At 32.5% G+C, this 25,721-nt stretch overlaps 5 protein-coding genes across 6 annotated transcripts; 2 read left to right on the plus strand and 3 right to left on the minus strand.

Annotated features, from left to right (window-relative positions):
* Positions 1 to 2,200: 2,200 nt before the first annotated feature.
* Positions 2,201 to 4,261, minus strand: LOC145756069 (uncharacterized). Its single transcript, XM_082572307.1, has 3 exons — positions 4,140 to 4,261; positions 3,095 to 3,514; positions 2,201 to 2,529 (listed from the first exon to the last, which is right to left on the minus strand). The coding sequence occupies exons 2-3, from the start codon at positions 3,489 to 3,491 to the stop codon at positions 2,480 to 2,482; spliced, it is 447 nt and encodes a 148-aa protein (XP_082428433.1). The 5' UTR covers positions 3,492 to 3,514; positions 4,140 to 4,261; the 3' UTR covers positions 2,201 to 2,479.
* Positions 4,262 to 5,505: 1,244 nt separating this feature from the next.
* Positions 5,506 to 6,975, plus strand: LOC145755660 (28S rRNA (cytosine-C(5))-methyltransferase-like). The gene has a single exon (XM_082571912.1). It carries the CDS (start codon positions 5,719 to 5,721, stop codon positions 6,973 to 6,975), a length of 1,257 nt encoding a protein of 418 aa, XP_082428038.1. The 5' UTR covers positions 5,506 to 5,718.
* Positions 6,976 to 6,977: 2 nt separating this feature from the next.
* LOC145756066 (L-2-hydroxyglutarate dehydrogenase, mitochondrial-like) lies at positions 6,978 to 24,280 on the minus strand. 2 transcript variants are annotated; one of them, XM_082572304.1, is made up of 10 exons: positions 24,185 to 24,280; positions 9,509 to 9,648; positions 9,191 to 9,342; positions 8,898 to 9,026; positions 8,618 to 8,756; positions 8,458 to 8,498; positions 8,116 to 8,280; positions 7,852 to 8,009; positions 7,637 to 7,768; positions 6,978 to 7,554 (listed from the first exon to the last, which is right to left on the minus strand). In XM_082572304.1, exons 3-10 carry the CDS (start codon positions 9,338 to 9,340, stop codon positions 7,359 to 7,361), a joined length of 1,110 nt encoding a protein of 369 aa, XP_082428430.1. In that variant the 5' UTR covers positions 9,341 to 9,342; positions 9,509 to 9,648; positions 24,185 to 24,280; the 3' UTR covers positions 6,978 to 7,358. The 2 variants fall into 2 exon arrangements, with proteins under 2 accessions (XP_082428430.1, XP_082428429.1); XM_082572303.1 differs by lacking the exon at positions 24,185 to 24,280 and adding an exon at positions 9,802 to 9,943.
* On the plus strand, positions 22,320 to 24,407 carry LOC145756068 (uncharacterized). The gene is made up of 4 exons (XM_082572306.1): positions 22,320 to 22,785; positions 23,021 to 23,125; positions 23,260 to 23,463; positions 23,742 to 24,407. The coding sequence occupies exons 1-4, from the start codon at positions 22,594 to 22,596 to the stop codon at positions 24,054 to 24,056; spliced, it is 816 nt and encodes a 271-aa protein (XP_082428432.1). The 5' UTR covers positions 22,320 to 22,593; the 3' UTR covers positions 24,057 to 24,407.
* On the minus strand, positions 24,279 to 25,702 carry LOC145756067 (bis(5'-nucleosyl)-tetraphosphatase PrpE [asymmetrical]-like). The gene is made up of 2 exons (XM_082572305.1): positions 25,574 to 25,702; positions 24,279 to 25,423 (listed from the first exon to the last, which is right to left on the minus strand). Exon 2 carries the CDS (start codon positions 25,385 to 25,387, stop codon positions 24,509 to 24,511), a length of 879 nt encoding a protein of 292 aa, XP_082428431.1. The 5' UTR covers positions 25,388 to 25,423; positions 25,574 to 25,702; the 3' UTR covers positions 24,279 to 24,508.
* Positions 25,703 to 25,721: the final 19 nt, after the last annotated feature.

Consider the following 25,721-nt stretch of genomic DNA (forward strand, 5'->3'; position numbering starts at 1 on the left):
GAAATAGTCGTAAGTTAACTAACCGACAGCGTGGTGTTGTGGTTAGAACACTTGGCTTTCCTACATAAGGTCCTCGGTTCGATACCCACTGCTCTAATTATGTGGTACACTTAAGTAAAACGGTATAAATGAAATGAACTTTTGCTGAGCCAAATACTTTATTATTAGATTACTATCACGCAATTGAAAAATCTTTAACTGCCAAAGACAACTCGAAATTTGGTCGGGGTTACTGATTTTCTTTCATGTTTAGGTTTGTAACAAATCCGCCATCTTGTTGTTTACGCCGTTTTATCTATTCCTCAGATCACGTGTTTACACCTGCCGATCTGTTACCCCTTATCTCTATCACGTGATGTATTAGTTTAACTGTTTCGGATGTATTTGTAAATAGTATTCGTGATGCGAGATTGTGAACGGTGGTATGTGTATCTTTCCGCAATAATAAACTATAAATTATTATATGGCTTTTCTACAAAAAATAGCAGACTCATTTGTTACATTGAAGGTCCTGCCGAGATCCTGGTCTTTTGAAGTTGCAAAGAATTTTATAGAAGAATTGCTGCAAAAAATTATAATCGTATGATTCAGACTTGTCGAATATAAAAATAACAAATATTTAATTAAAATGGACTAATTTCTAACAACATCAATATCTATAGAAATTAAGCGCGTAGTTGAACACGAGCTTCGAGACATTAAACGGGTACTATAGCTTTTCTGAAAAAATAAATTAGATTCCAAGATGTTGTACCAATCAACAGAGCTATCAACATCTAATCAAGAGGTAGAAAAATATACCGGCGAAACCGACGTCGAAGAATATTTTATTAAATTTGACCTTATATCAAAGGCCAATGGTTGGGATTCATGGGAAAGCAGCTATAGACTAGCGCTAGAGTTTGTACGGTAATGCTGCCAGTACCGTCACCAACTTTTCTGAAAATGACCGTACATCAGTAGCAGTTTTAAAGGATAAACTGCGTAAACGTTTTTCTCCCCCGAAGTTAAATTTATTGAACGAGCTACATAGCCGAAAAAGAAGAGTGAACGAATCCTTAGATTCACTTTCAATCGAAATTGCCAAAATGATTCGACAATGTCCGATATATAACAATTCAAGCCTAAAAGAACTGGACAAATTAAAGCTGAATTGTTTGAAGAATTAGATTCTGCAGGTTTATTACCGTTTACCATCTACCATCGAAAATGCTCTGAAAACTGGACTACTTTACGAACAGATTTATCGAGGGGATTTAAGCCCTAACCCAATATCCTGTACCAGCACTAAAAACTACATTTCAAGATCGAGCCATTCTAATTTACAGTGCGCGTTTGATCCCATTCCCAGTCCGACAAAACCCCTTTCTTTTGCAGAAATGAAAGCAATTCAACAACCAAACGCTACCAAAAAGAAACTAGTTCAGGAAAAAGAAACTTTTTATATGCCTATTCGTTCAATATCAATATCAAATGACGATAATACTATTGAAGAGAAAATTGCCCAGGCCCAATAAGAAGATCTTGATTTAGTAAATTCAAAACTTTGCCTTCGTTCTAAGCCAACGCATAATATAGTTTCCACAAAATTTGATGACCAGCTATTTTCATGGGTAATCAAAGATGATGTTCTATTTCGAAAATGGGAGTCAGCATCGGGGCAAAATTCCAATTACAAATGGTTGTTTGTTTCAGCATCACTGCAGGCAGGAATTTTAAAGAAGGCGCATGAAGGCCATAATGGGGTTATCTCGACGCTAAAGATTTTACGACGCCGTTTATATTGGACATCATTAAAAACCGATGCGATCAAATATAATAAAAGGTGTGCGGACTGCAATAAAGAGAAAAAATCGAAATTTAGGATCGCGATGTTTTGTTCCCGGAAAAGACGGTTTGGCTTCGTAACGAAAATTCGGGTGAAAATTTACAGACATTTGCGCTTTTGTAATTACGCAAAAGCTCAATGGCAATACCTATCGCATAAAAAAAACAAGGTGTGTAAACAAACCTATGGTCGTTAGCAAAGCAAGGCTCCATAAACTCTGTTAGTTACATGGTAAATTGGTTTCTTATTTTTGTTGTCTATTTCCTGCTTTCATTGGGAAGGGAAAAATGTAACAAATCCGCCATCTTGTTTTTTAAATATAAAATATTATTAAAAAAAATTGGTCTTCCAAACAGATAATAACTTTCAAACTTTGAACACAGATTTGCCTTTATTACAAAAGAAATAAAAATCGCACCATTAAATTTAGATATCAGAAGAACAAGAAAACCCAGAAAGTTAGAAGTATGGCAGTCTGTAAAAACTAATTGCAAAAGTTCAAAAACGAATCACTATTTTCTGTCCAAGTGACTACACTAAAAATAATAGTCATGTATTCACAATAGAGTGAAGTTTTGTACAAACGTGATGTTAATAAACTGTAATTAAGATGATTGTAATAACTGTATTAATTTTTTGGGAAATTTTTTTTTAATAATTGTTGTAGCTTCGTCCACCACCTCCTCGTTGATCGTAACCTCCTAAAAAACAAAATGTTTATTTTAGACAAACCTTTTTTTTATTAAGCTTAAGTTGATAGTGGAGATAACGAAATGGGAAATGTGCTCACATTGTCCACAATGCTCACTAAGAGAAGTTAGAAAAGGATATCCTTTTAATATGTCAATTCAAACTAAATAATCAAAGCTCGGTTTTCTATAATAAAAGTTCGACTAAGGGTCAAAGAAAATTGTATAAAGTTTTTTTGATATAAAATATTCATTGTATAAATAGTGATTATGTTTAGATCGAATTGACATATTAAAAGGAACTTGGTGAAAGTATCGTCCTCTTACCTCGGACACAAACAAACACTTTTTCTTTTTCCCAATATTAAATTGGTTCTTCTTTTGGTTGCATTTATGCAAGAAAAAAACTTTTAAGATAATCCAAAAAAATACATTTACCCTAAATAAAGTATAAAAATAATTTAAAGATCAGAAATTCAGAAGTTTAAACAAAAACAATATTGAGTCTTTAGTAGGCTTGTCTTGTTCTTACTTCCTGAAAAATCAAAAACATGTTTTGAAAACAATCATGACTTACCATCTCCATAATCTCGATTTCCGCCTCTGTTTCCTCCGTAACTACGGTTTCCACCCCGATCCCCTCTGTCACCTCTATACCCATCATCTTGCCTCCCATAACCACCACCTCCATAGCCTCTTCCTCTTCCCCCTCCACCACTACTTTTGTTTGTCGCCTCTTTAACAGAGATACTTCTTCCCTCAAGTTCTGTTTCATTTAAAGTTTCGATAACTTTCTGCTTCTCCTTTTCTCCCACCAAAGTGACGAAACCAAAACCACGGGATCTTCCTGTCTCCCGATCTTGGATGACTGCTGCATCCACAATTTCTTCTCCAGAACTTTCAAAGTGTGCTCTTAATTGGTCATTTCCAACAGAATAGGACAGATTGCCGACAAAAACTTTACTTTCACTCATGATTAAAAGTTTTTTTTTACAGCCTTAAAACCAAATAAAACAAATATCAAAATATAAATATATTTTTTTATATATATATCTTTATCCTCGATGTAGAAAAGTCGTATGCGCGACTTAAACATAGAGTAACATCAGTTACTCCAACCCAGTCTCAAGTTGCCTGTGGCAGTTTGGGATATTATAGATTAGATTTGCCCAATAATTATGATGCTGATTAAGTGCTGGCTCAGCAGGAGTTCATACCGTTTATAGCGCTTTACTCATAGGCGCTACAGCATGAGAGCAGTGGGGATTGAACCCACAACCTTATGTGTGGTGTAGCAAGTATTCTTACCACTACACCACGCTGTCGGTTTTAAATGCATTGGGTTAACATTTTTTCCTAATTTTATAATCTCTTTCTTAAAATTTAGTTGAAATTTACAATCATAAGTTTTGAAAAATATAACAGGCATATGAACAACTTAATTCAAATCTCCATGCATTAATTAAACAAAAATCATCGATTTAGTTATTCAATTAATCTGTCAATCGGACAACCTAAATTTTTATTTGCAAACATGTTTAAATCTTAATTTAATTATCGTTTAAAAAGTATTACTAACATTACAGTTTAAGTTACCAACTTTAAATAAATGTTTAACTTACCGAAAAAAATCAATGAAACAAATTTTGGGAAAGATCGGAAAACTCTTAGAAAATAATCGAAAAAGGAAGTTCGATTTCGAAACCACGTGGAAGTAAAAAATATATATAGAAATCTTATATAATTTTTTTCTTTTTTTTTATATTTTTATATTAAAAACAAATTTAAATTTATACTATGGCCAAAAATTTAAATTTTTAAAATTTATTAAAATATGTAAAAAAATAAAGAAAATATAATTTATCCTCTATTTTTAGCAACAGTTTATTTGTATACAAATAACGGGGACGCGGAATTTGAGGAAATAAAGAATGAAGGAACGGAAAATGAAGGAACGAAAAATAAAGGAACCGGAAAGTGAAAGAACGGAAAATGAAGGAACCGGAAAATGAAGGAACGGAAAATGAAGGAACCGGAAAATGAAGGAACGGAAATTGAAGGAAAGTAAAAAAAGGAAAGGCGGAATCTTGAAAAAATAAAACGCGGAAATTCCATTGGGTGTTTATTTGTATTTAAGTCAATATTATTTTAAAAATAAACTGGCATTTTATGAAAGAGAGTTAGGGTATGCTGGGGTAATAAAAATAAACTCATTATCGCTTATCATTTTTCGAATAAATGACAGTAATCCTAAATAAACAGTCAACGGTATTTCCGTGTTTTAGTATTTAAGATTCCGCTCTCTCCTTTTTTGCTTTCCTTCATTTTCCATTCCTTCATTTTCCGTTTCCTTCATTTTCCGTTCCTTCATTTTCCAGTTCCTTCATTTTCCATTCCTTCATTTTCCGGTTCTTTCATTTTTCGTTCCTTCAATTCCCATTCCCTCATTTTCAGTCGACCCCAAATAACAAGAGCACGTGCAAATAAATTACAAAACTACTTTCAAACTTTAAAGTTTGGTTCTAAACCTTAAAAACAAGTTTATTTTTTACAAAGGCGTTAATATGTTTTCATGTAGATAAGCTTATAAACATATATAACGGGTTTTTGGAATTATTTTTTAATTTATGAAATTACTAGGGATGGGCTGAAATCCAAATTACTCGGATTCGACGAGCCCGAGTATTTTGTCGCGATACTCGGCCGAGTCAGAGTACTCGGTTATGACGTCATTTAAACTTATATAACTGTTCACGAGAATCTTTCCCGCATAATTTTAAAACTGAAAAATTTGCCAAAAAACACGTATTTATGGATAATAAAGTGTTTAACGTTGGCAAAACTACTTACCGCTGGTAGCAATATCATTTTAAGTCTAAACGAAAATGTAGAAGTATGAAATTTATTATGCGTAAAATTTAGTAAAAAAAGTGTAGTAAAAAGTGTATTTGTTGCGCAATTGTTGCTTAAATAACGTGATATAATTGAGAGTAGATTACAAATTATTAGAAAAAGGCAAACCTCGTGTTTTTTTTATGTTTAGTAAATCGTATACGATCTTAAATGACAAATTATTACTCGGCGTCCGAGTACTAAAAAATGCTCGACGAGCACAAGTTTTAAAATATGCTTAATACTCGGGCTCGATTGGCCCATCCCTAGAAATTACTAAAACTAAAAAATATATTTTTAGATGTCAGGATGTCTTTGTACAAAGCTGCGGAAAATGTTATTCAAAATATTGATCAACACAAAGGCACCATTAAAAATCTTGTCTTTTCAAAGAAATACAAAAACCCAAAACAACTCTATGCTTTGGTATGCGAAGTTTTGAAATACAGAGACGTTTTGATTGAAATCATTGAAAAGGTTGGTTTGAAAAGAAAACATACAAGTCAGCAACTTACAACTATCTTGTTGTATGAATTTCTTTTTGGAAAGGGTTTGCAATGCAGTGCACATCTTAAACAAGTTATAATATCTCGCAAAACACAAATTCATGCTGCTCTAGCAAGAATTAAAATTAAACGAAAAGTTTCAAATAATACAGACTTAGCTAAGAAAGGATGTAATGATGAGTCGACATTTTTTAAATACCTAAGAGTAAACACTCTGCTGACTAACATTGACTCTGTCAAAAGCCATTTAATAAAAGATGGATTTTTACTTATTTCTGATCCAACAAAACCGAAACTAAATCAATTTCTAATCGACCCCCATATACCTAACTTGGTTACATTCAACGTAAATCAGGATTTTCATGATCATGTCTTATACACAAAAGGTCATATTATATTTCAAGATAAATCAAGTTGCTTTTCAGCATGTGCCCTTAACCCAAGCAAGGATTGTGATGTCATAGATGCTTGTGCGGCCCCAGGAAACAAAACCTCACATTTATCTGCTCTAATGAAAAATACTGGGAAAATATTTGCATTCGACATTGACCCCAAAAGAATAGTTACTATGAAAACATTACTGCAAAGAGCCAAAGTTAAAAATTGTGAGATCGCAAGAAAGAATTTTCTTCATGTTGAGCCATCAGATTCCAAATACAAAAACGTAAAATATATTTTGCTGGATCCTTCGTGCTCTGGCTCGGGAATTGTGAATCGACTTTCTCATCTCACAGATTCTCAGGAAAGTAATAGTGAAGATCGATTGAAATCTTTATCCGAATTCCAACTTTCCATTTTAAACCATGCACTTTTATTCCCAAATTTAGAGAGATTAATTTACTCAACTTGCTCGATTCATGAAATTGAAAACGAGAAAGTTGTGGAAAAGGCTTTGCTTAAAAATCCCACATTTAAATTGTTTAATTGTTTACCACAATGGCCGAGAAGAGGAATAAAAGAAAATAAAGATTGTAAAAAATATGATTTTTGTGTGAGATGTGACCCAGCGTCAGATCATACAAATGGCTTCTTTGTATCTGGCTTTGAGAAAATCAAATAAAATGATTATAAAATAATTACTACGTTTGGTTTGTCAATATATTGTGATTCTTTGTGAATAAAAACAATAAAACCAGGTAAAAAAGTGAACCTGTATGTTAAAATTGCAAACATAGAATTGATTAAAAATAGTGCATATAAATACCGAATAATTTAAGGGATTGCAATGATATATAAAATAGCTTAAAACTTTAAAAACCTAAGATCCATAATTTTGAAGCTTTATAAAACTACTTACCCAAGTTAAAAGTGCAAATTGTAATAAAAAAATTTAAAATCATAATTTGATAGCTGAGATTAAGTTAGTAACACTTGTTAGGTATTAGGTTGATAAAAATTAATTAAAATTCCCTAAAAATACTGCAAACTGAAACTAAACTTTCATTAAAGTTGAAACCTCAATTCCACCTCATCTGTCACCATCCGAGCGATTGCTAGAGAGGAGGTGGCAGCGGGAGAAGGAGCATTACGAACATGGAGCATCCGCTTCCCCATCTCTCCTGATCCACTGTGAAAGACGAAGTCATCCACGAGATTTCCTTCTGCATCTAAAGCCTGCGCTCGGACACCAGATGGTCCTCTGCAATAATTAAAAACACATTATGCAATTAAAAACAATTTCAATATAGTTATAATAGAAAACCAAACTTGAATAAAAATACTTTATAACGTCAGCTTTTGATAATTGAGGAATAAATCTTTGTAGCAATTTAATTTGAGCATTTCTATTTGCAACTCTGTAAAGTTCATTTACTCCTGCTGATAAATTTCTTCCAACAAGTTTACGAGTTCCCCTAAAAAAAACAAAGTTTTGTGTTAAGTCTTCTTGTACCAAAAAAATTCAACCAAAATATTGCTAATTATTTATTTTACTCACGAGAACATGATCGCTTCGGTGAAGTCCTTAAAATTAAAGTCAAAGAATTTGTAACCTTCTCGTTTGAAAGCAAGAAGTGCATTTGGACCCAACCAAATATCACCATTCATTCTAGGGGTGTAATGAACCCCCAAAAATGGAAATCTAGGGTCTGGAACCTTAACAAATAAGAATTTTTTATACAACAAGTATCTATATATGAACCAATATTACATGTACAATTAATTATTAAATATATACTAAATTTTTGGTTTCAAAACTTACTGGATAAATATTTCCTTTTACTAGATGTCTTTTCTCTGGTTTAAGAATTAAATAATCTCCACGAAATGGAACAATTTTAGGTATTCTATCAGCCCCAGATTTGGCTGCAATTCTATCTGCATACAAACCTCCACAACCTATCACATATCGACTCTTGATAATATCCTGAAATATTAGAAACAAAAATTAAGCATCACAAAATACATAAAAATTTAGCAATTAAAATATTTAAAAACCAGAATTTTTTTAAAGTTTTAATAAAATTTTTCTTCATACGATTATATGCAAGACCCAATATTTAATTAAATTAAATTGATTAAATTATGAGCACAATTTTCTTACATTTGAATGTTTTCCATGGACTGAAATAGGATGACTTGTGTCTGTTAAAATAATTAAAGTTTAATGAACTCGTATAAATCAAAACCAAAAATGTATAGACAAAGATAGGAAAGTAAATCTTGGTTAAATAAGTTATTACAAAATATAGTTTATAACTGACCTCCACTTTCCAAAAAATTATTTACTTCAAAGTTCGTTTTCACAACTCCTCCTCTGGCCTGAAAATCTTTACCGTAAGTACGAGCTACAAGCCCAAAATCCACAATTCCTGTTTGTGGTGAGTGAATTGCTTTTAGACCCTGAAACAAAAAGAATTTTAATTAAAAATACAATTTTAAATCCAAACCATACCAACTAAACCTTTTTCTGTATTTTACTAAAATAAATATAGTTTTAAATTGTATAAATTACATTGTTTATAATAAGTTACATTTTCTTACCTCGCAAAATGGTTCAATTTGTTTAATTTCATCTTTTTGCACCATTGCTACCTCACATCCATTTTTTAAAGCTCGTTCATATAAAAGATCTAAGCGTTCTACTTCTTTGCTGTCTGTAGCAACTATCAACTAGCGGTTCAAAATAAAAAAATAATTTAAAGCGCACAATAGTGTTTGGACAACTTTTAAAAATACAATTAAGAACAACAAAGTGAAGTTTATAAAAAAAGGGCTTCAACACCTCTTATTTTTATTTATTAACAAGATTTTTTATTTTTTAATAAATGGTTTACCTTTCCAACTTTCTTGTATGGTACGTTTTGTTCATCGCAATATTGGTAAAGTAATTTTAAACCTTGAACACATAATTTTGCTTTCAACGATCCTGGCGTGTAATAAATACCTGCATGTATTACTCCACTGTTGTGCCCAGTTTGGTGCATACCTTAAATACAAAACATAAAAATTAACATATTAATTTCTTAAAAAACATGTATATTATATGGATCAACAAAAATACAAGAGTTTGTCAGCTAGTTTTGGAATATTACATGCAAAAAATATATACAAACTTAAAGAATTAGAATCATTGGATTATTATATTCACTTACTTAAATCATTTTCTTTTTCTAAAACGACGCAAGACAGCTTCGGATGTCTTGAAATTAATTCTCGTGCAGTTGCTAATCCAACAATTCCACCTCCAACTATTGTAACATCATAATTGTTGTTTGTTGTAGAGGACAAATAACTTAAAAAATATAAATTTCCATGTTTAAAGGCAAATATCATCTTAGTTGGTAAGCAAATATCATCTTAGTTGATAGTTATTCATTGTCAATTGGATAGATACAAAAAGATGTCACAATAAAGAACTAAATTAAAAATAGATATGCCATCTTACCGCATACATATATTTCTTGTAACACTTTTGTAAAGCAAAATTTTATTCTGATATTTTAAAACGTTAAAAGCCATTTTTAAACTTTTTAATTTCCTAATACACACTTAAAATCAAAAACCTAAACCTGAATAACAGAAGTAAGTATGTTTACTATACGAGTAAAGAAAAATTTTCATTTTCATGCACTATCGTCTTACTATCCTTCCCTCTAAACAACCTTCTTGAATATAAATTGCTACATGTGGTGACGTCATTATTTGTTTTGGTCATTCCGGTTCAGTGATTAGATATATCAAATATCTTGTTATCCCCAAACACGTAAGATTATTAAAAATAATTATAGCAACTGATTTACTAAAATACAGTATTTAACAATCAACGAAAACATTAGAATTGCTTTTCTGTAGCCTACAAACTTTGCTGTAATACGTACATAGTGTTCATAGTTTCACCATTGTATTATAAATTTTACATATTAATAAAGATTAGTGCTAGCCATTACGTACTTGTGTTTTGGTAATCAATTTTATTTTGCAAATCAGTATGTTTGAGCCCTGAGGGCCTATAATAATAAATACTATATATCGTCTGTAAACTGGTTAAACAGGATTGAAAAAAAACAATGATAAAACACACAAATTAATTTTTAATTTTTTTTTTGTAATTTAGCAAATATTAATTTCAAATACTGATTAAAAATCAAATAGTAATCTTAAAATGATCGATAACAAAAATTTAATTAAAACTGTTAATAAACTATCCTATCACACAACTTTCCTTATCATTCAAAATTCAACAAAAATAAATTTTAGTTAAAAGTCCATGGACTTTTGGTCTTTTAATTAATGTATACAAAGCAAATTTGATTGCTTGTTATCTGTAGCGCAATCTTAAAAAAAATCCTTATAGTTTACGTCCCAATTAATATTATCTTAGGCTAAGTATTTAAACACTTTAAGAGTTGCTTATATAACATACCCAGCTGTTTATATACCATAGCCTTTTTGGCCTGTAAAAAGTCAACATAATGAAATGTGTTTTTTTTTCAAATTTTGTAATAATGCCTTTTTTACTACCTTTCTGACATGTATTCAAGTACTTTACTAAAATAAAAAAATAAGGTAAACAACTTAATTACAGAACACAAGTAAAAACAAGAGTACAAGACTTCACGTCACACGCACACAAAATTAAGATAAGAACCCACGTGACGATAAGATACGTTACAGTTTACATATCAGTTATCAATAGGCTATATAAAGTAAGGGCAAACCAACAAATATTTTGTTCTAGATGTTTCTTTTCTAATTACGAAGACAAAAATTTAAAGAAGGCTAAAGTAAAATAGTTGAAAAATTAATATGACAGAAAATGCTGCTAAAGAATTGGATTTGGAAATGGAAAAACAGTTTGTTACTGAGATTAATAATAGTTGTTGCAAAGAAGGAAAAGAACTTGAACCAAAAAAATCAGCTAAAATATTTCACAAACTTGGTTTAATTTACAAAAATAGAAGCCCAGATAAGATTGCCCTGATTCAAGGTGCAGCTTTACTGAATGCAGCCATCGTAAGGAATCCTGATAATGTGGAAGAAATTAAACAAGACCTTAAGATTTTTTGTGATCAATTACTTGACACGGCAAATGCATATTATAAATGTGCAGATTTGGTTGCGTTGTCGTTCCAAATTAAACAAGAAATCATACAATTAAGGGTAAAAACTGAAGAATTACTTGCAAATTTATCCTTTATTCCTATGGAAATATCCGATCAGCAATTTGCTGTAGCCAAAGAAAACAAAATTAGAAGCATAACGAGTCTGCAGCTTAACATCAGTGAGACTTTTAAAAAAATTATGAGAAGGGTTGCTTGGATTTCGAAATCAATAATGGGAAAACCTCCATGTGAATTTTCCTTAGTTGGACTTGGGTCATTGGTACGAAAAGAAGTAACACCTTACTCTGATTTTGAGAGCATTATAATTCTAGAAGAAGGAGTTCAACATAGAAAAGGATACGAAAAAGTTTTGGAATATTTTAGGTGGTTTTCTGTTATTTTTCAAATTGTGTTAATTAATTTAGGAGAGACAATATTGCCATGTGTTAATATTTCAAGCCTTAGCGGATTTTACGACGAAAACACGCCTCGTGGCATCTCCTCAGACGGAATGGTTCCATATGCTTGCAAAAATCCACTCGGTCGTCCTTTTGTAACCCCGAAGAAGCCATTTACACTTGAGTTAATCCAACCAGTAAGCATCATGGCAAATTTTACAGATCTAGATCAGGATTTGAAAAATGGTTACCACTTAGCTGATATGCTAATGACGACTACCTTTGTTGCCGGAAATATTTTAATTTATCATCAATTTGAGAAGCAAATTTGGCAAAAAATTCAGCTGTCATCACCGAACGAAGAAGGTGCGTTTTCACCAATTTACAACCAATTGGAGGAAAACAAAATCGAATTGCGACAAGCATTTAATGCATTTGCTGGAAAAATGAATACCAGCGTTAAAAAGATATTTTATAGAACATCTACTTTGTTTATTGCAGCTTTAGGAAAAATCCACAAAATTCGAGAGGGTAGTTGTTTTGAAATTGTCGACAAATTGTATGAGCTTCAAAAAATATCCGCGATAGACAAACTGAATCTTAAGTTTGCTGTGGCTGTTGCATGTGAAACGAGACTTCAGTTTTATGTAAAAAATAAATCACAATTTGATCTGACAAAATACCTATCCGATACCGATGGAGTGTTAAAGTTATGTGGAGAAAGAAGTATAGTTGAATACATAGCAATTACAACCACCATACAAAACAACATTCTGCAAAAAAACATGGATTTTACACTGAAACCTCATGTTATGTTAAAGGCATACTACAACCTTCAGTTATATAAAGCTACGGTTGCCTGGAACAACTCACATTTACATGAATATGAAAATCTAAACGACGAAGAAAAGGGAATAGCATATCGCTTTTTAGGGATTAGCAAACTTCGAATGAAAGACTGCACAGGATGTGTAACCGATTTGGAAAAAGCTGAAAAAATTTTTAGGCCTATAACACTAGGACCTATATTTGCTTTAGGTCACCTGTTAACCTGCCAACACTTCCGTAAACTTGGTGAAAGAGAAGATCCCGTTGCAAAGACGCGTCCTGATAAATCTGAAACGACATGGGTAGACAATGAGTTTTTTGAAAATATTAAAGATCATCGCAACGTACTTGCCGACAACAAATTAGTCCACAAGTTCCCGCTTTTAAAACCATATGCTGATTTGGCAAAAAAAAAATTGGTTTCAACTTTTCAACAATTTGCCGAAAAGAATACAAACAAAAAATTTGAGTATTTGATTGAATTTGTGAGAGCAGCATTTAAATCTAAAGGAGGAGAAAATATTAATCATTACGATATGTGGGGCATATTAGGTGCTAGTATACCCGAAATCAATTCTAAGGAAGATTATGAAAGGTTTTTGTCATTTTTGAAGCCGATTGTAATGCATTTTTTTAGTGAAGGAAGGTTTGATAAATCTCACCCCGAAACAAGCAAGATTATTCTGGGTTATTTTCGGTATATTAAGGATCCTGGCCACCCTTCTTCCTCTCGGGGTGATAAAGAGCACGAACCTCCGCTTGATTGAAAATAATCTATTATCACAAACACAAAACATTAATGCTTATATTTGGCCTAAATTTACGCCTTTTTTAAGAGTTAGTATTGTTCCTGTACATAATATAAATGTATATTCACTCTCTTGTTTGTTGGTATAACGAGACAATGTAATTTATAATTGAAAACTTTCGGCAAGTTTAGTTAGTTGTATAATATGTTGAACTACTAAATAATTGCAATTTTTTGAAACATAAACAATATTATTACATATGATAAAACGTTAAATTGCTAAAATAAATGTTATAAAACAGGTTCAAAAACAAACAAAATTAAACTTTTCTTTGAATTTTTTTTCAAATTTTTTTCAAGTGTAGTTTCATTGATGTATAATTAATTTTGTATATCTTGCAAATTTAACCGATAACTGCAATCAATTTTAGATTTGAGTGTTAATCAATTAATTTTAAACGACATGTTTTGTATATTAACAAAATAAATTAAACTAAACATAGCATGTAGTTTATTTAAATAAATTATATTCAAAAAAAATGCCAAGTGTTTGCACACCTGAAGGAATAGTATGACGAAATGAGGCAAAAAACAAACTGAAGAATCACTTGCAAATTTATCCTTTATTCCAATGAAAATATCAGACCAGGAATTTGCTGTAGCCAAAGAAAACAAAATCGAAAGCATAACAAGTTCGCAATCCAAAATCACTGAAGACTTTAAAAAAATTATGAAAAAGGTTGCTGACATTTGTAAATTGGTAATGGGAGAACCTCCATGTGAATTTGCCTTAGTTGGACTTGGATCATTGGCACGAAAGGAAGTAACTCCTTACTCTGATTTGGAGAGCATCATAATTCTAGAAGAAGGAGTCCAACATAGAAAATCGTACGAAAAAGTTTTGGAATACTTTAGGTGGTTTTCTGTTATTTTTCAAATTGTGTTGCTTAACTTAGGAGAGACAATATTGCCATGTGTTAACATTTCAAGCCTTAGCGGTTTTTATGACGAAAATACGCCTCGTGGCATCTCTTCAGGCGGAATGGTTCCATATGCTTGCAAAAATCCACTCGGGCGTTCTTTTGCAACCCAAAACAAGCCATTTACACTTGAGTTAATCCAACCAGTAAGCATCATGGCAAATTTTACAGATTTAGATCAGGACTTAAAAAATGGTTACCACTTAGCTGATATGTTAAAGTCCACTACATTTGTTGCCGGGAATCCTTCTGTTTACCATCAATTTGAAGAAAAAATTCAGCTGTCATCACCAGACAAAGATGGTGCGTTTTCACCAATTTACAACCAATTGGAGGAAAACAAAATCGAATTGCGGCAAGTTTTTAATGCATTTGCTGGAAAGTGTAAAACCAGCGTTAAAAATATATTTTATAGAACATCCACTTTGTTCATAGCAGCTTTAGGAAAAATTCACAAAATTCGAAAGAGTAGTTGTTTTGAAATTGCCGATAAATTACATGAGCTTGAGATAATATCCGCGATAGACAAACTTAATCTTAAGTTTGCTGTGGCTGTTGCATGTGAAACGAGACTTCAGATTTACATAAAAACGAACTCTCAATTCGATCTGACAAAATACACATCTGATACTGATGGAGTGTTAAAGTTATGTGGGGAAAGGAGTATAGTTGAATACATTGCAATTACAACTACCATACAAAACAACATACTTCAAAAAAACATGGATTTTACAATAAAACCTCATGTTATATTAAGGGCGTATAACAACCTTCAGTTATATGACGAAGCAATTGCCTGGAACAACTCACATTTACATGAATATGAAAATCTAAACGATGAAGAAAAGGGAATAGCATATCGGCTTCTAGGGACTTGCAAACTTCGAATAAAAGATTTCCCAGGGTGTGTAGCCGATTTAGAAAAAGCTGAACAAATTTTTAGACCAATAACAGTCGGACCTGTTTTTGCTTTAGCTCACCTATTAACTTGCCAATATTACTGCGCTATTGGTGGCCACAAAGGTCCAAATAATTTTGAAACGCCCCTGCTGAGTGATGCATTTTTTAAACCCTTCAAAGAGCAATTGAACATTAAAGCACTTACCGACAGCGGATTATTTAAACAGTTTCCGCTTTTAAAACCGTTTGTGGATTTGGCACAAAGCAATTTAGTTCCAGTCTTTCAACAATTTGCGGAAAAAAGAACGGATGTTAAATTTGAAAATATATTTGATTTTACAAAGACAGTTATTACATCTAAAGGAGTGGGAGATAATATTAATCATTACGACATCATTGACGTACTGTCTGCTGGTATACCAGAAGCGATCAAAACTAAGGAAGATTTTGAAATGTTTTTGTCTTTTTTAAAGCCGCTGGTATTGCATCTTTTTAGCAAAGGAAAGTTCGATAAATCTCACCCCACAACAAGCAAGGTCATTCTGGGTTATTTTCAGTATATAAAAGATCCTTGCGAATCAATTCTTCCCAAAGTAACAAAGAGTATGAACCTCCGCTTGATTAAAATATAACAATCTAATATCACAGAAATTACGGCTAATGTTAAAACTTCTATTTTGATATATAAAATCATAATCTGCTTAAATAATGTTTTTTAAGAGTTTTCATTATTGCTTGTTTTAACAATTTAATTAACTTCATATACCGATGCAATTTAACCCATAATTAAAAACTGTTGGTCGATTTAGTAAGTTGTGTACATATATTAATACAATAAAATGCTTTTATACGTGAGATTTTTTAAAATATCGCTTTTTTACACACGCGAGATGTAGTAAATTTAAATAAACACGGCTTTTACTTATTAAAATGTGGTTACGAAAACCAAACGTAACAAAATTAAACTTTTCTCTGCCTGTAGGGAAAATAGAGTAAGGGAAAACACCATAAAAAAAACTAAATTTAACCTTGGCGAAAAACACGTGTAGTTAAAAGTCAATGTTAATTCAAAACGTAAAACGTGTTGAAACCAGTTTTATTTACATAGTAACTTTAATCTATGTACTTAACATTGTATCGCATTTTATATTAAATATTAGCCAGACCATATACTTGTACATCATCTAGTAAAAAGTTGGGAAATCAGTATGACAGACAATGATGAACAAAAATCGGATTTGAAAATGGAAGAAAAGCTTGCAGCTAAGCTTAAAAAATATTGTTCAAGGGAAGGAAAAGAACTTGAACCCAAAAAATCAGCTATAATATTTCACAAACTTGGTTTAATTTACAAAAATAGAAGCCCAGATAAGATTGCCCTGATTCAAGGTGCAGCTTTACTGAATGCAGCCATCGTAAGAAATCCTGAAAATGTTGAAGAAATCAAACAAGACCTTAAGATTTTTTGCGATGATTTACTTATTACGGCAAACGCACAATTTAAATGTGCAGATTTGGTTGCGTTGTCGTCCCAAATCAAACAGGAAATAATACAAATGAGGCAAAAAACTGAAGAATTACTTGCAAATTTACCCTTTATTCCAATGAAAATATCAGACCAGGAATTTTCTGTAGCCAAAAAAAACAAAATCGAAAGCATGGCAAGTTTGCAATCCAAAATCACTGAAGACTTTAAAAAAATTATGAGAAAGGTTGCTTGGATTTCGAAATCAATAATGGGAAAACCTCCATGTGAATTTGCCTTAGTTGGACTTGGGTCATTGGTACGAAAAGAAGTAACACCTTACTCTGATTTTGAGAGCATTATAATTCTGGAAGAAGGAGTCCAACATAGAATATTACACGAGAAAGTTTTGGAATATTTTAGGTGGTTTTCTGTTGTTTTTCAAGTTGTATTGATCAATTTGGGAGAGACAATATTGCCATGTGTTAACATTTCAAGCCTTAGCGGTTTTTACGACGAAAATACGCCTCGTGGCATCTCCTCAGACGGAATGGTTCCATATGCTTGCAAAACTCCACTCGGTCGTCCTTTTGTAACCCAAAACAAGCCATTTACACTTGAGTTAATCCAACCAGTAAGCATCATGGCAAATTTTACAGATTTAGATCAGGATTTAAAAAATGGTTACCACTTAGCTGATATGTTAAAATCCACTTCATTTGTTGCTGGGAATCCTTCTATTTATCATTATTTTGAGAAGCAAATTTGGCAAAAAATTCAGCTGTCATCACCGAACGAAGAAGGTGTATTTTCACCAATTTACAACCAGTTGGAGAATAACAAAAACCAATTGTCGGCAACCTTTCTTATGATCTCCGGAAAAATGGAAATGAGTGTAAAGAATATATTCTACAGAACATCTACTTTGTTTATTGCAGCTTTGGGAAAAATCTACAAAATTCGAGAAAACAGCTGCTTCGAAATTGTCGATAAATTGTATGAGCTTCAAAAAATATCCGCGATAGACAAACTTAATCTTAAGTTTGCGGTGGCTGTTGCATGTGAAACGAGACTTCAGTTTTATACGAAAAAGAAATCTCAGTTTGATCTGACAAAATACACATCTGATACAGATGGAGTGTTAAAGTTATGTGGGGAAAGAAGTATAGTTGAATACATAGCAATTACAACCACCATACAAAACAACATACTTCAAAAACAGATGGATTTTACCCTAAAACCTAATGTCATGTTAAAGGCCTACTACAACCTTCAATTGTATGACGAGGCAGTTGCCTGGAACAACTCACATTTACATGAATACGAAAATCTTAGCGATGAAGAAAAGGGAATAGCATACCGCTTTTTAGGTATGTGTAAACATCGAATGGAGAAATACGAAGACGCCACCACAGATTTAGTAAAAGCTAAACAAATTTTCAGGCCAGTAACAGTAGCCCCATGCATTGCTTTATTACAAACCTTGGCATGTCAATATTATTGTTTTTTCAGTAACAATCAACACGGGATATTACAAAAGACTGTAGATAAGTTAATGCCTGAAATGGTTGGAGATATAGTGGATAAAATGGAAATCAAACCGCTTCAGAAAATCCGTAAAATTGACTTACAAAAACCGATTCTTAAAAACATACTACACCAAAGTGGTTTCAAAGAAATGTTTCCCTTTTTAAACCCGATTGTGGAGAGAGTTGAAAACACATCGTTGTTAGATATTCAGCGATTTTTGACAGACAAAATCGAAGAGAAAAACGACAAATTGGCTGGATTTTTATATGCATATTCCAAAGTTTACGATATTATAAAACAACTAAATTATCATGATTTGATTGACACGCTAGCTGATATACCAGGGGCGGTCAATACCGGGGAAGATTTTAAGAAGTATTTATCCTATTTGAAGCCGGTGATTGTGTTTTTTATCAACGAAGAGGTGTTCAGTGAAATTCCCCCAGCGACAAGTGAAGCAATTGTTGAATATTTTCGGCATATCAAAGATCCAAAACCAATTGACATTGGTGACATTGCTGCGGAGATAGAACCACTGCTGGACTAAAATAAAAGCACTGAATACACATTTGAAACTTTTTTTTTTTAAATATGATTTGCCCTTACATAACTGTTTGTAATGTATTTACATATGTCAAGGAATATTAATGGCGTTAAAAATCCCAATCTTTTGTAAAAACGTAAAAGAAATTTGATCTACTTGTTGTTTGCTTTGACGTTCTATTCAGTGTTAATTATGTTAAGGCAATTTATCAGTAATTGTGTACAATTCTTTTTTTGATTTAAGCGTTTATTAATTGATTTAAAACTGGTGTAAACAAATTTCTAAAAAGTAAATGCAATTTTTCATGCAATAAACTCATTAAAACAGGCCAAACATTTTAAAATTGTATTTTTATAAGAACTAGACAAGGCAACGGTAAACTTTTTTGTTGAGGAAATACAAAAAGGAAAAAGCTTTTGTCTTTCGAGTACAAATAAATGACTTTATTGAAACCAGGTTCCCCATTTTGCAAGTACAATAGATACTAATAAGATAAGGTAACGTTTAATTTCAACAGTCTACTTCAGACATTGCTTATTTGTGTATATAATTCAACAAACTGTAATACAGTAAAGTAAAAAATAGGAAAAAATGGCAAGCAATGATAAGCAAGAAACGGATATTGAAATAGAAGAACTGCTTTCAACTGAACTACAGCAATATTGTTCAAGTGAAGGAAAAGAAACAGACCCCAAAAAATCAGCTAAAATATTTCACAAACTTGGTTTAATTTACAAAAATAGAAGCCCAGATAAGATTGCCCTGATTCAAGGTGCAGCTTTACTTAATGCAGCCATCGTAAGAAATCCTGACAATGTTGAAGAAATTAAACAAGACCTTGAGATTTTTTGCGATCATTTACTTATTACGGCAAACGCACAACTTAAATGTGCAGATTTGGTTGCGTTGTCGACCCAGATAAAACAAGAAATAATACAAATGAGGCAAAAAACTGAAGGATCACTTGCAAATTTATCCTTTATTCCAATGAAAATATCAGACCAGGAATTTGCTGTAGCCAAAGAAAACAAAATCGAAAGCATGGCAAGTTTGCAATCCGAAATCACTGAAGACTTTAAAAAAATTATGCAAAAGGTTGCTTGGATTTCGAAATCAATTATGGGAAAACCTCCATGTGAATTTGCCTTAGTTGGACTTGGATCATTGGCACGAAAAGAAGTAACACCTTACTCTGATTTTGAGAGCATCATAGTTTTAAAAGAAGGAGTCCATCATAGTAAATCCTACGAGAAAGTTTTGGAATACTTTAGGTGGTTTTCTGTTATTTTTCAAATTGTGTTGCTTAACTTAGGAGAGACAATATTGCCATGTGTTAACATTTCAAGTATAAGGGGTTTTTATGACGAAAATACGCCTCGTGGCATCTCCTTTGACGGAATGGTTCCATATGCTTGCAAAACTCCACTTGGAAGACCATACAAAACTTTTAAGAAACCATTTACACTTGAGTTAATCCAACCAGTAAGCATCATGGCAAATTTCACAGACGCAGATCAGGACTTAAAAAATGGTTACCACTTAGCTGATATGTTAAAGTCCACTTCATTTGTTTACGGAAATCTTTTAGTTTATAATGAATTCGAGGAGCAAGTTTGGCAAAAAAAATGTTTGATATCGCCATGTGACGAAGCAGAACTTTCTCCCATTTACAACCAGTTGAAAGAAAATAAAAACGAATTGTCGGAGACTTTTCTTGTGTTCTCAGGAAAATTTAATGGCAGCGTTAAAAGAATCTTTTACAGAACATCCACCTTGTTCATTGCAGCTCTTGCAAATATATTTCAAATTCGAGAAAGTAGCTGTTTTAAAATTATCGATAAATTGTATGAGCTTCAGAAAATTTCCGCCTTAGACCATCTTAATCTCAAGTTTGCTGTGGCTGTTGCATGTGAATCAAGACTTCAGTTTTATACTAAAAAGAAATCTCAGTTTGATCTGACAAAATACACATCTGATACTGATGGGGTGTTAAAGTTATGTGGGGAAAAGAGTATAGTTGAATACATTGCAATTACAACCACCATACAGAACAACATACTTCAAAAAAACATGGATTTTACACTAAAACCACATGTTATGTTGAAGGCATACTACAACCTTCAATTATATGAGGCAGCAATTGCCTGGAACAACTCACATTTGCAAGAATATGAAAATCTAAACGACGAAGAAAAGGGAATAGCATACCGCTTTTTAGGGATGTGCAAACACAGAGTGGAAAACTACAAGGATGCCACCACAGATTTGAAAAGAGCTGAACGAATTTTTAGGCCAATAACAGTCAGGCCCTGCATTGCCTTATTTCATGCTCTAAGCTGTCGTTATTATAGTTGGCTGAGCCAAACATCGGTTGACAACCCACACAGTTTAGAAGGTATAATATCTAAAGCGGTATCTGAAGATCCGGACCTCGGGACACTTCGAAGAATACGCGACATTGACATGAACAAATCAATATTGGGAAAAGTTATCAGCAACTCTGAATTCCCAAAAATATTCCCTGTTATTACGCCAATTATTGAGACAGTAGAAAGTCTTACATTCTCAGATGTTCAACATTTCGTTGCGGGCAAAATTGATGAGCGAAACGGATCACTAGCTGCATTTGTAAAACTTTTTACTGGATTTGTCGGTGCAATAAAACAGCTAAATTGCTACGATATGGTAGATTCAACAACCGCCGCACCCGAAATTATCGAAAATATAGATGTACTAGAGAAACTGGTACCTCTTTTGAAGCCGATTGTAATTCGCTACTTTACCGAAGAAAATTTTGGTGACGTTCATCCAGCAACACGTAAGGCAATTATCGAATATTTTGGTCAAGTTAGAGATTTGAAGCCAATAACGGTTAACAGCATTGCTGCTGAGTTTATACCCCCACTTGATTAAATTTTAAATAATGTCAAAACTATTAATTAAGGATTTTTATATCTCCAACACGATTTGCTATAAAATAGTTACTTTGTATACATAGTATTTACGTTTCAGATTCGTTTTTTGAAGACTTGGCCTACAAAGTTGCCCTGTAATAGATATACAAAGTGTTTAATCCAATAATTGTTTGCGTAAGTTTTAAATATTGTTGTTGCACATTTTTAAACAAACAGGATTGAGAAGCGATGTAAATATTTGTTTGTTAACGTAAATAAAAAAAAAATATATATATATATAAGTGCTGCTCGTTTTAAAGAATGGCATACCTACGTGAAAATAAATTAAATTGTAAACCAAAAAAAATGGTTCGCGGGGTTGTAAACTTTATTGTACCCGCGGAATGTTTTCCGATTGTTCGAAAGGAAATCTCCTATTGTCTCAAGTTTCGCGAAATCCTATTTACTTCAACGCGCATCTGTTAATGTCTAAAATGTCGCCAGCGAGGATCTAATTTCACTGTGAAGTATTTACAATACAAAACCCAGGTTTAGATATAAATTCGTTAAAGTGTTATGAGTGTTCTTTGAGCAAACAACATAAGGTTTAGTATAAATAGAGATATATTATATACTGGCTTAGTTTGTAAGTAATTATATTAGGTATAACGCATTTTATATCATTTTTAGATACCAGTAAATCACAAAAAAGTAAGCGCAAAACCTCGAAAAAATGAAACGCAAAATTTATTAAAATATTGACAATAAGTCACCTTAAAAATTTTATTGGTATAAGTCGCATAGAAAGGAGGAACAATCTTCAAGAACCAGAATAAACTTACACAAAAATGGTCAAAAAACCCAAGCCAAAAAAGCCGATTGTGGTGTTTTGTGAGTTACGTAGACCCCCGGAAGAAATAATTAATATTTCATCACAGAATGGGGCGGAAGGAGTGGTCACTCGAATGTTACCCAAATCTCATGTGAGTCACGTGATTTTAAACGCAAACGTCAGTGAAGAGAGGTTCTTAGATATGAAGGTAATTTAATTTTTTGACTCATAACAACATATGTGTTTTATCCACATATTTCTGCCCAAAACTTTAGAGTAGGGTTGGCTATCTGTTACTGAAAATCGGCTATATAAAACCAACCTGATATGGATATATTTCATAATAAAATGGAACAAAAACTTACAGACCCCAAGCATTTATAAATTACAATACTTAGACTGACAAAGTCGCATAGATTACAGACAAAAACTTAACTTTAAAGGTTTCTACTGAAAATAAGATGAGGAAAAAAAGCATGGACGTTCATGATCACTTTATCAACACATTTAAGATGAGGTTAGAACGAAAACAAGAAAGATGGATCAAGGTAAACCAAATCTTTTAAAATCCAAAGAGAAAAACATGGAGATTTCATGGCCAGTTGTTACATTAAATATACCAACGCACTTTATTATGTTATTATTAGGCACATGATGGCAAAACCAATCATTTTTTTCACAGGAAGATCAATATGTTAGCAAAAACTTTGAAATGTCTGGATCGCCTCGTCATAAAGCACATGAGGCGGGCAGCAAACCTAACCTAGGATCCCTTAGCTTACCTACTCCACCCACCGACCAAATATTGTATAAAAGGGCAAACTATCCGTACATGGGGGTGGCTAAAACTCCTGGTATCGGCGAACACAGGGATATACTGAAAAGGGTATATAGTAAAACGTAAAATTTTTCTTAACTTGACCAAAGATGTGGGCATACCCATTGTCGTTTGTTATTAAAATGTTCAAGCTACTTTATATGTTTTTTTATATTTATTTGGCACTACAGCATGAGAGCAGTAAGAATCGAACCAAGGACCTCATGTGGTGAAGACAAGTTTTCTGACCACTACACCGTGCTGCCGGTTATTTACCATAAATGCTTCCTTTTAAGAACTGTTAGGGCTTTGTATGTTTCAATTCGATTTTGCTGATTTTATTTTAGGGAACACTTCCTCGAATCCAAACTGTTCCTGCTGGATCGTCCAGAAAAATCCCCTCCGCATTAACCAATCAGGTTAAACTACCAAGCGCAAGGCCCCGCCCACCGCCGTCGGTGTGGGGCGAAACAACCAATCAGCGTGCGGAATCGGCAAGCACAGTTGCGACCCGAATGACGTCACGAAGAAAACGGATGCTCCGATCTTACGATGATCGGTTTACGGATCTGATGAGTTGGTTATCACCGGTCGACGCAATGAAAGGGAAAATGAGCGGCCGATCAAAAGTACACTTTGATTTATCACAAGTCGCATATTAACTGTTACGTAACAAATAACTAAAAAACTCACAAGACCACCCAAAGTACATAAGCCCAAAGAAATATTATACACCCAGATATTTTGATAAAAAACAAAATCTATAAATAAATATTGAAGTGGTACTTACTTAAGACTTTGATATTCATTGCTTTACCTTTGCTGGCTTGCTCAAAATATAATTTTTTTTTACTTGCAAAGTTTTATTAAAATTATCCTTCATCCTAAAAAAATGTTAATGTATTATTAATTTCAAACATAAAAAACATAATTTTTGAAGTATGTAGAATTTTTATATAAAAAACAAATTAACAAGAGAAATCTTACTGCAGATTTAATAAAAACAAAATATTGACAAAGTTATTTACAATTTTTTTAAACAATGTATCAACAGCTGACAGACATAAAGTAATAACAAAGATACAGAATAACAATAAAATCTAAAAAATAAAATTTAAAACTCTGATTCAACTGGTTTGTAAACGTGCAAAGGTGTAATTTGCAAAACTTCTTTTTTGATCAATTTTAAGTCCACATTGTTTAAGATCTGGGGTAAATGAAGCAAAACCCCGGTCAGTTTACCCCCATATACACAACCAGTATCCAGCCCCGTGCAAAAATCATGTTGTTGTAGTTTTCTCATTGCATCATGACCGAAATAAACATGCTCTGGACCTTTCCACATTGGACCCCAAGCCTCACCTATCGATGCCTTATAAGTACCTTGATATACTTTACTGTTAAACCCATCATTAACCCAGCAAATATTTCGCATATTAACCATATTGTTTTTTGTTTGCATATGTAAAGGCCTACCAGGCATTAAACCAGCATGAACAATTATTAATTTTAAAAATGGAATTGAATAAGTATAAGGTAGGTTAACGAGGTATGTTATATCACTTGGAGTTAAATCTAAAATCCATTTCTTGCACTCTGACTTTGAAATTTTTTCGCTTTTGTAATCCATATATTGTTTTAAGATTTTCACCTCGTGATTTCCACGTATTGTGAAAGTGTCTTCTGTATTTCGCAAATATTTCACCATTTCCATATTCTTCGGCCCCTTGTTTATTATATCTCCAACAAAAATAACAACTATTTTTTTCTGGGTCATTTTTTTAGCCTTCTCAAGAAGCAGAATCATTTCATCATAACATCCGTGTACGTCACCAACAATTAACAAATCTTTATTAATAAAATCAGCCTGATGCAAAGTTTTGTGAGTGACAAAAGGCTCAATTTTATCCAGAGAACTCATATGTTTATTAGTGAATAAACGTTGACCTATTCGGTATAGATTGGTGATAGAAAATTCCAACAAACCAGCCATATCCTTTTTAGGTAAACATCAACTAATATTTTAAACCTGAAACAGGAAAATAATTAATAATATTTTACACAGTTATTAGCCTATATTAGAAACAGGATATTACCTATTCAAATAATAAAATGTTTGCTTTATGGTTTATCAAGCATTGTTATTTAATAAAATACTTATGTGGAGAATAAATTATACCTTGTTTAGACTTAATCCAGTCTTCTTTTCAGTTAGTGGGTGTGTTACACTTTAATAAGGTTGGAAAAACATGAAACATCCTAATTAAATAGCATATTAGGTTATTAAATTAGATAGCCTATTAGATCTAAAAAAACAAAATGTGGAT

This window comes from Corella eumyota, chromosome 6 (genome assembly GCF_963082875.1).
Source record: "Corella eumyota chromosome 6, kaCorEumy4.1, whole genome shotgun sequence".
NCBI lineage: Eukaryota > Metazoa > Chordata > Ascidiacea > Phlebobranchia > Corellidae > Corella > Corella eumyota.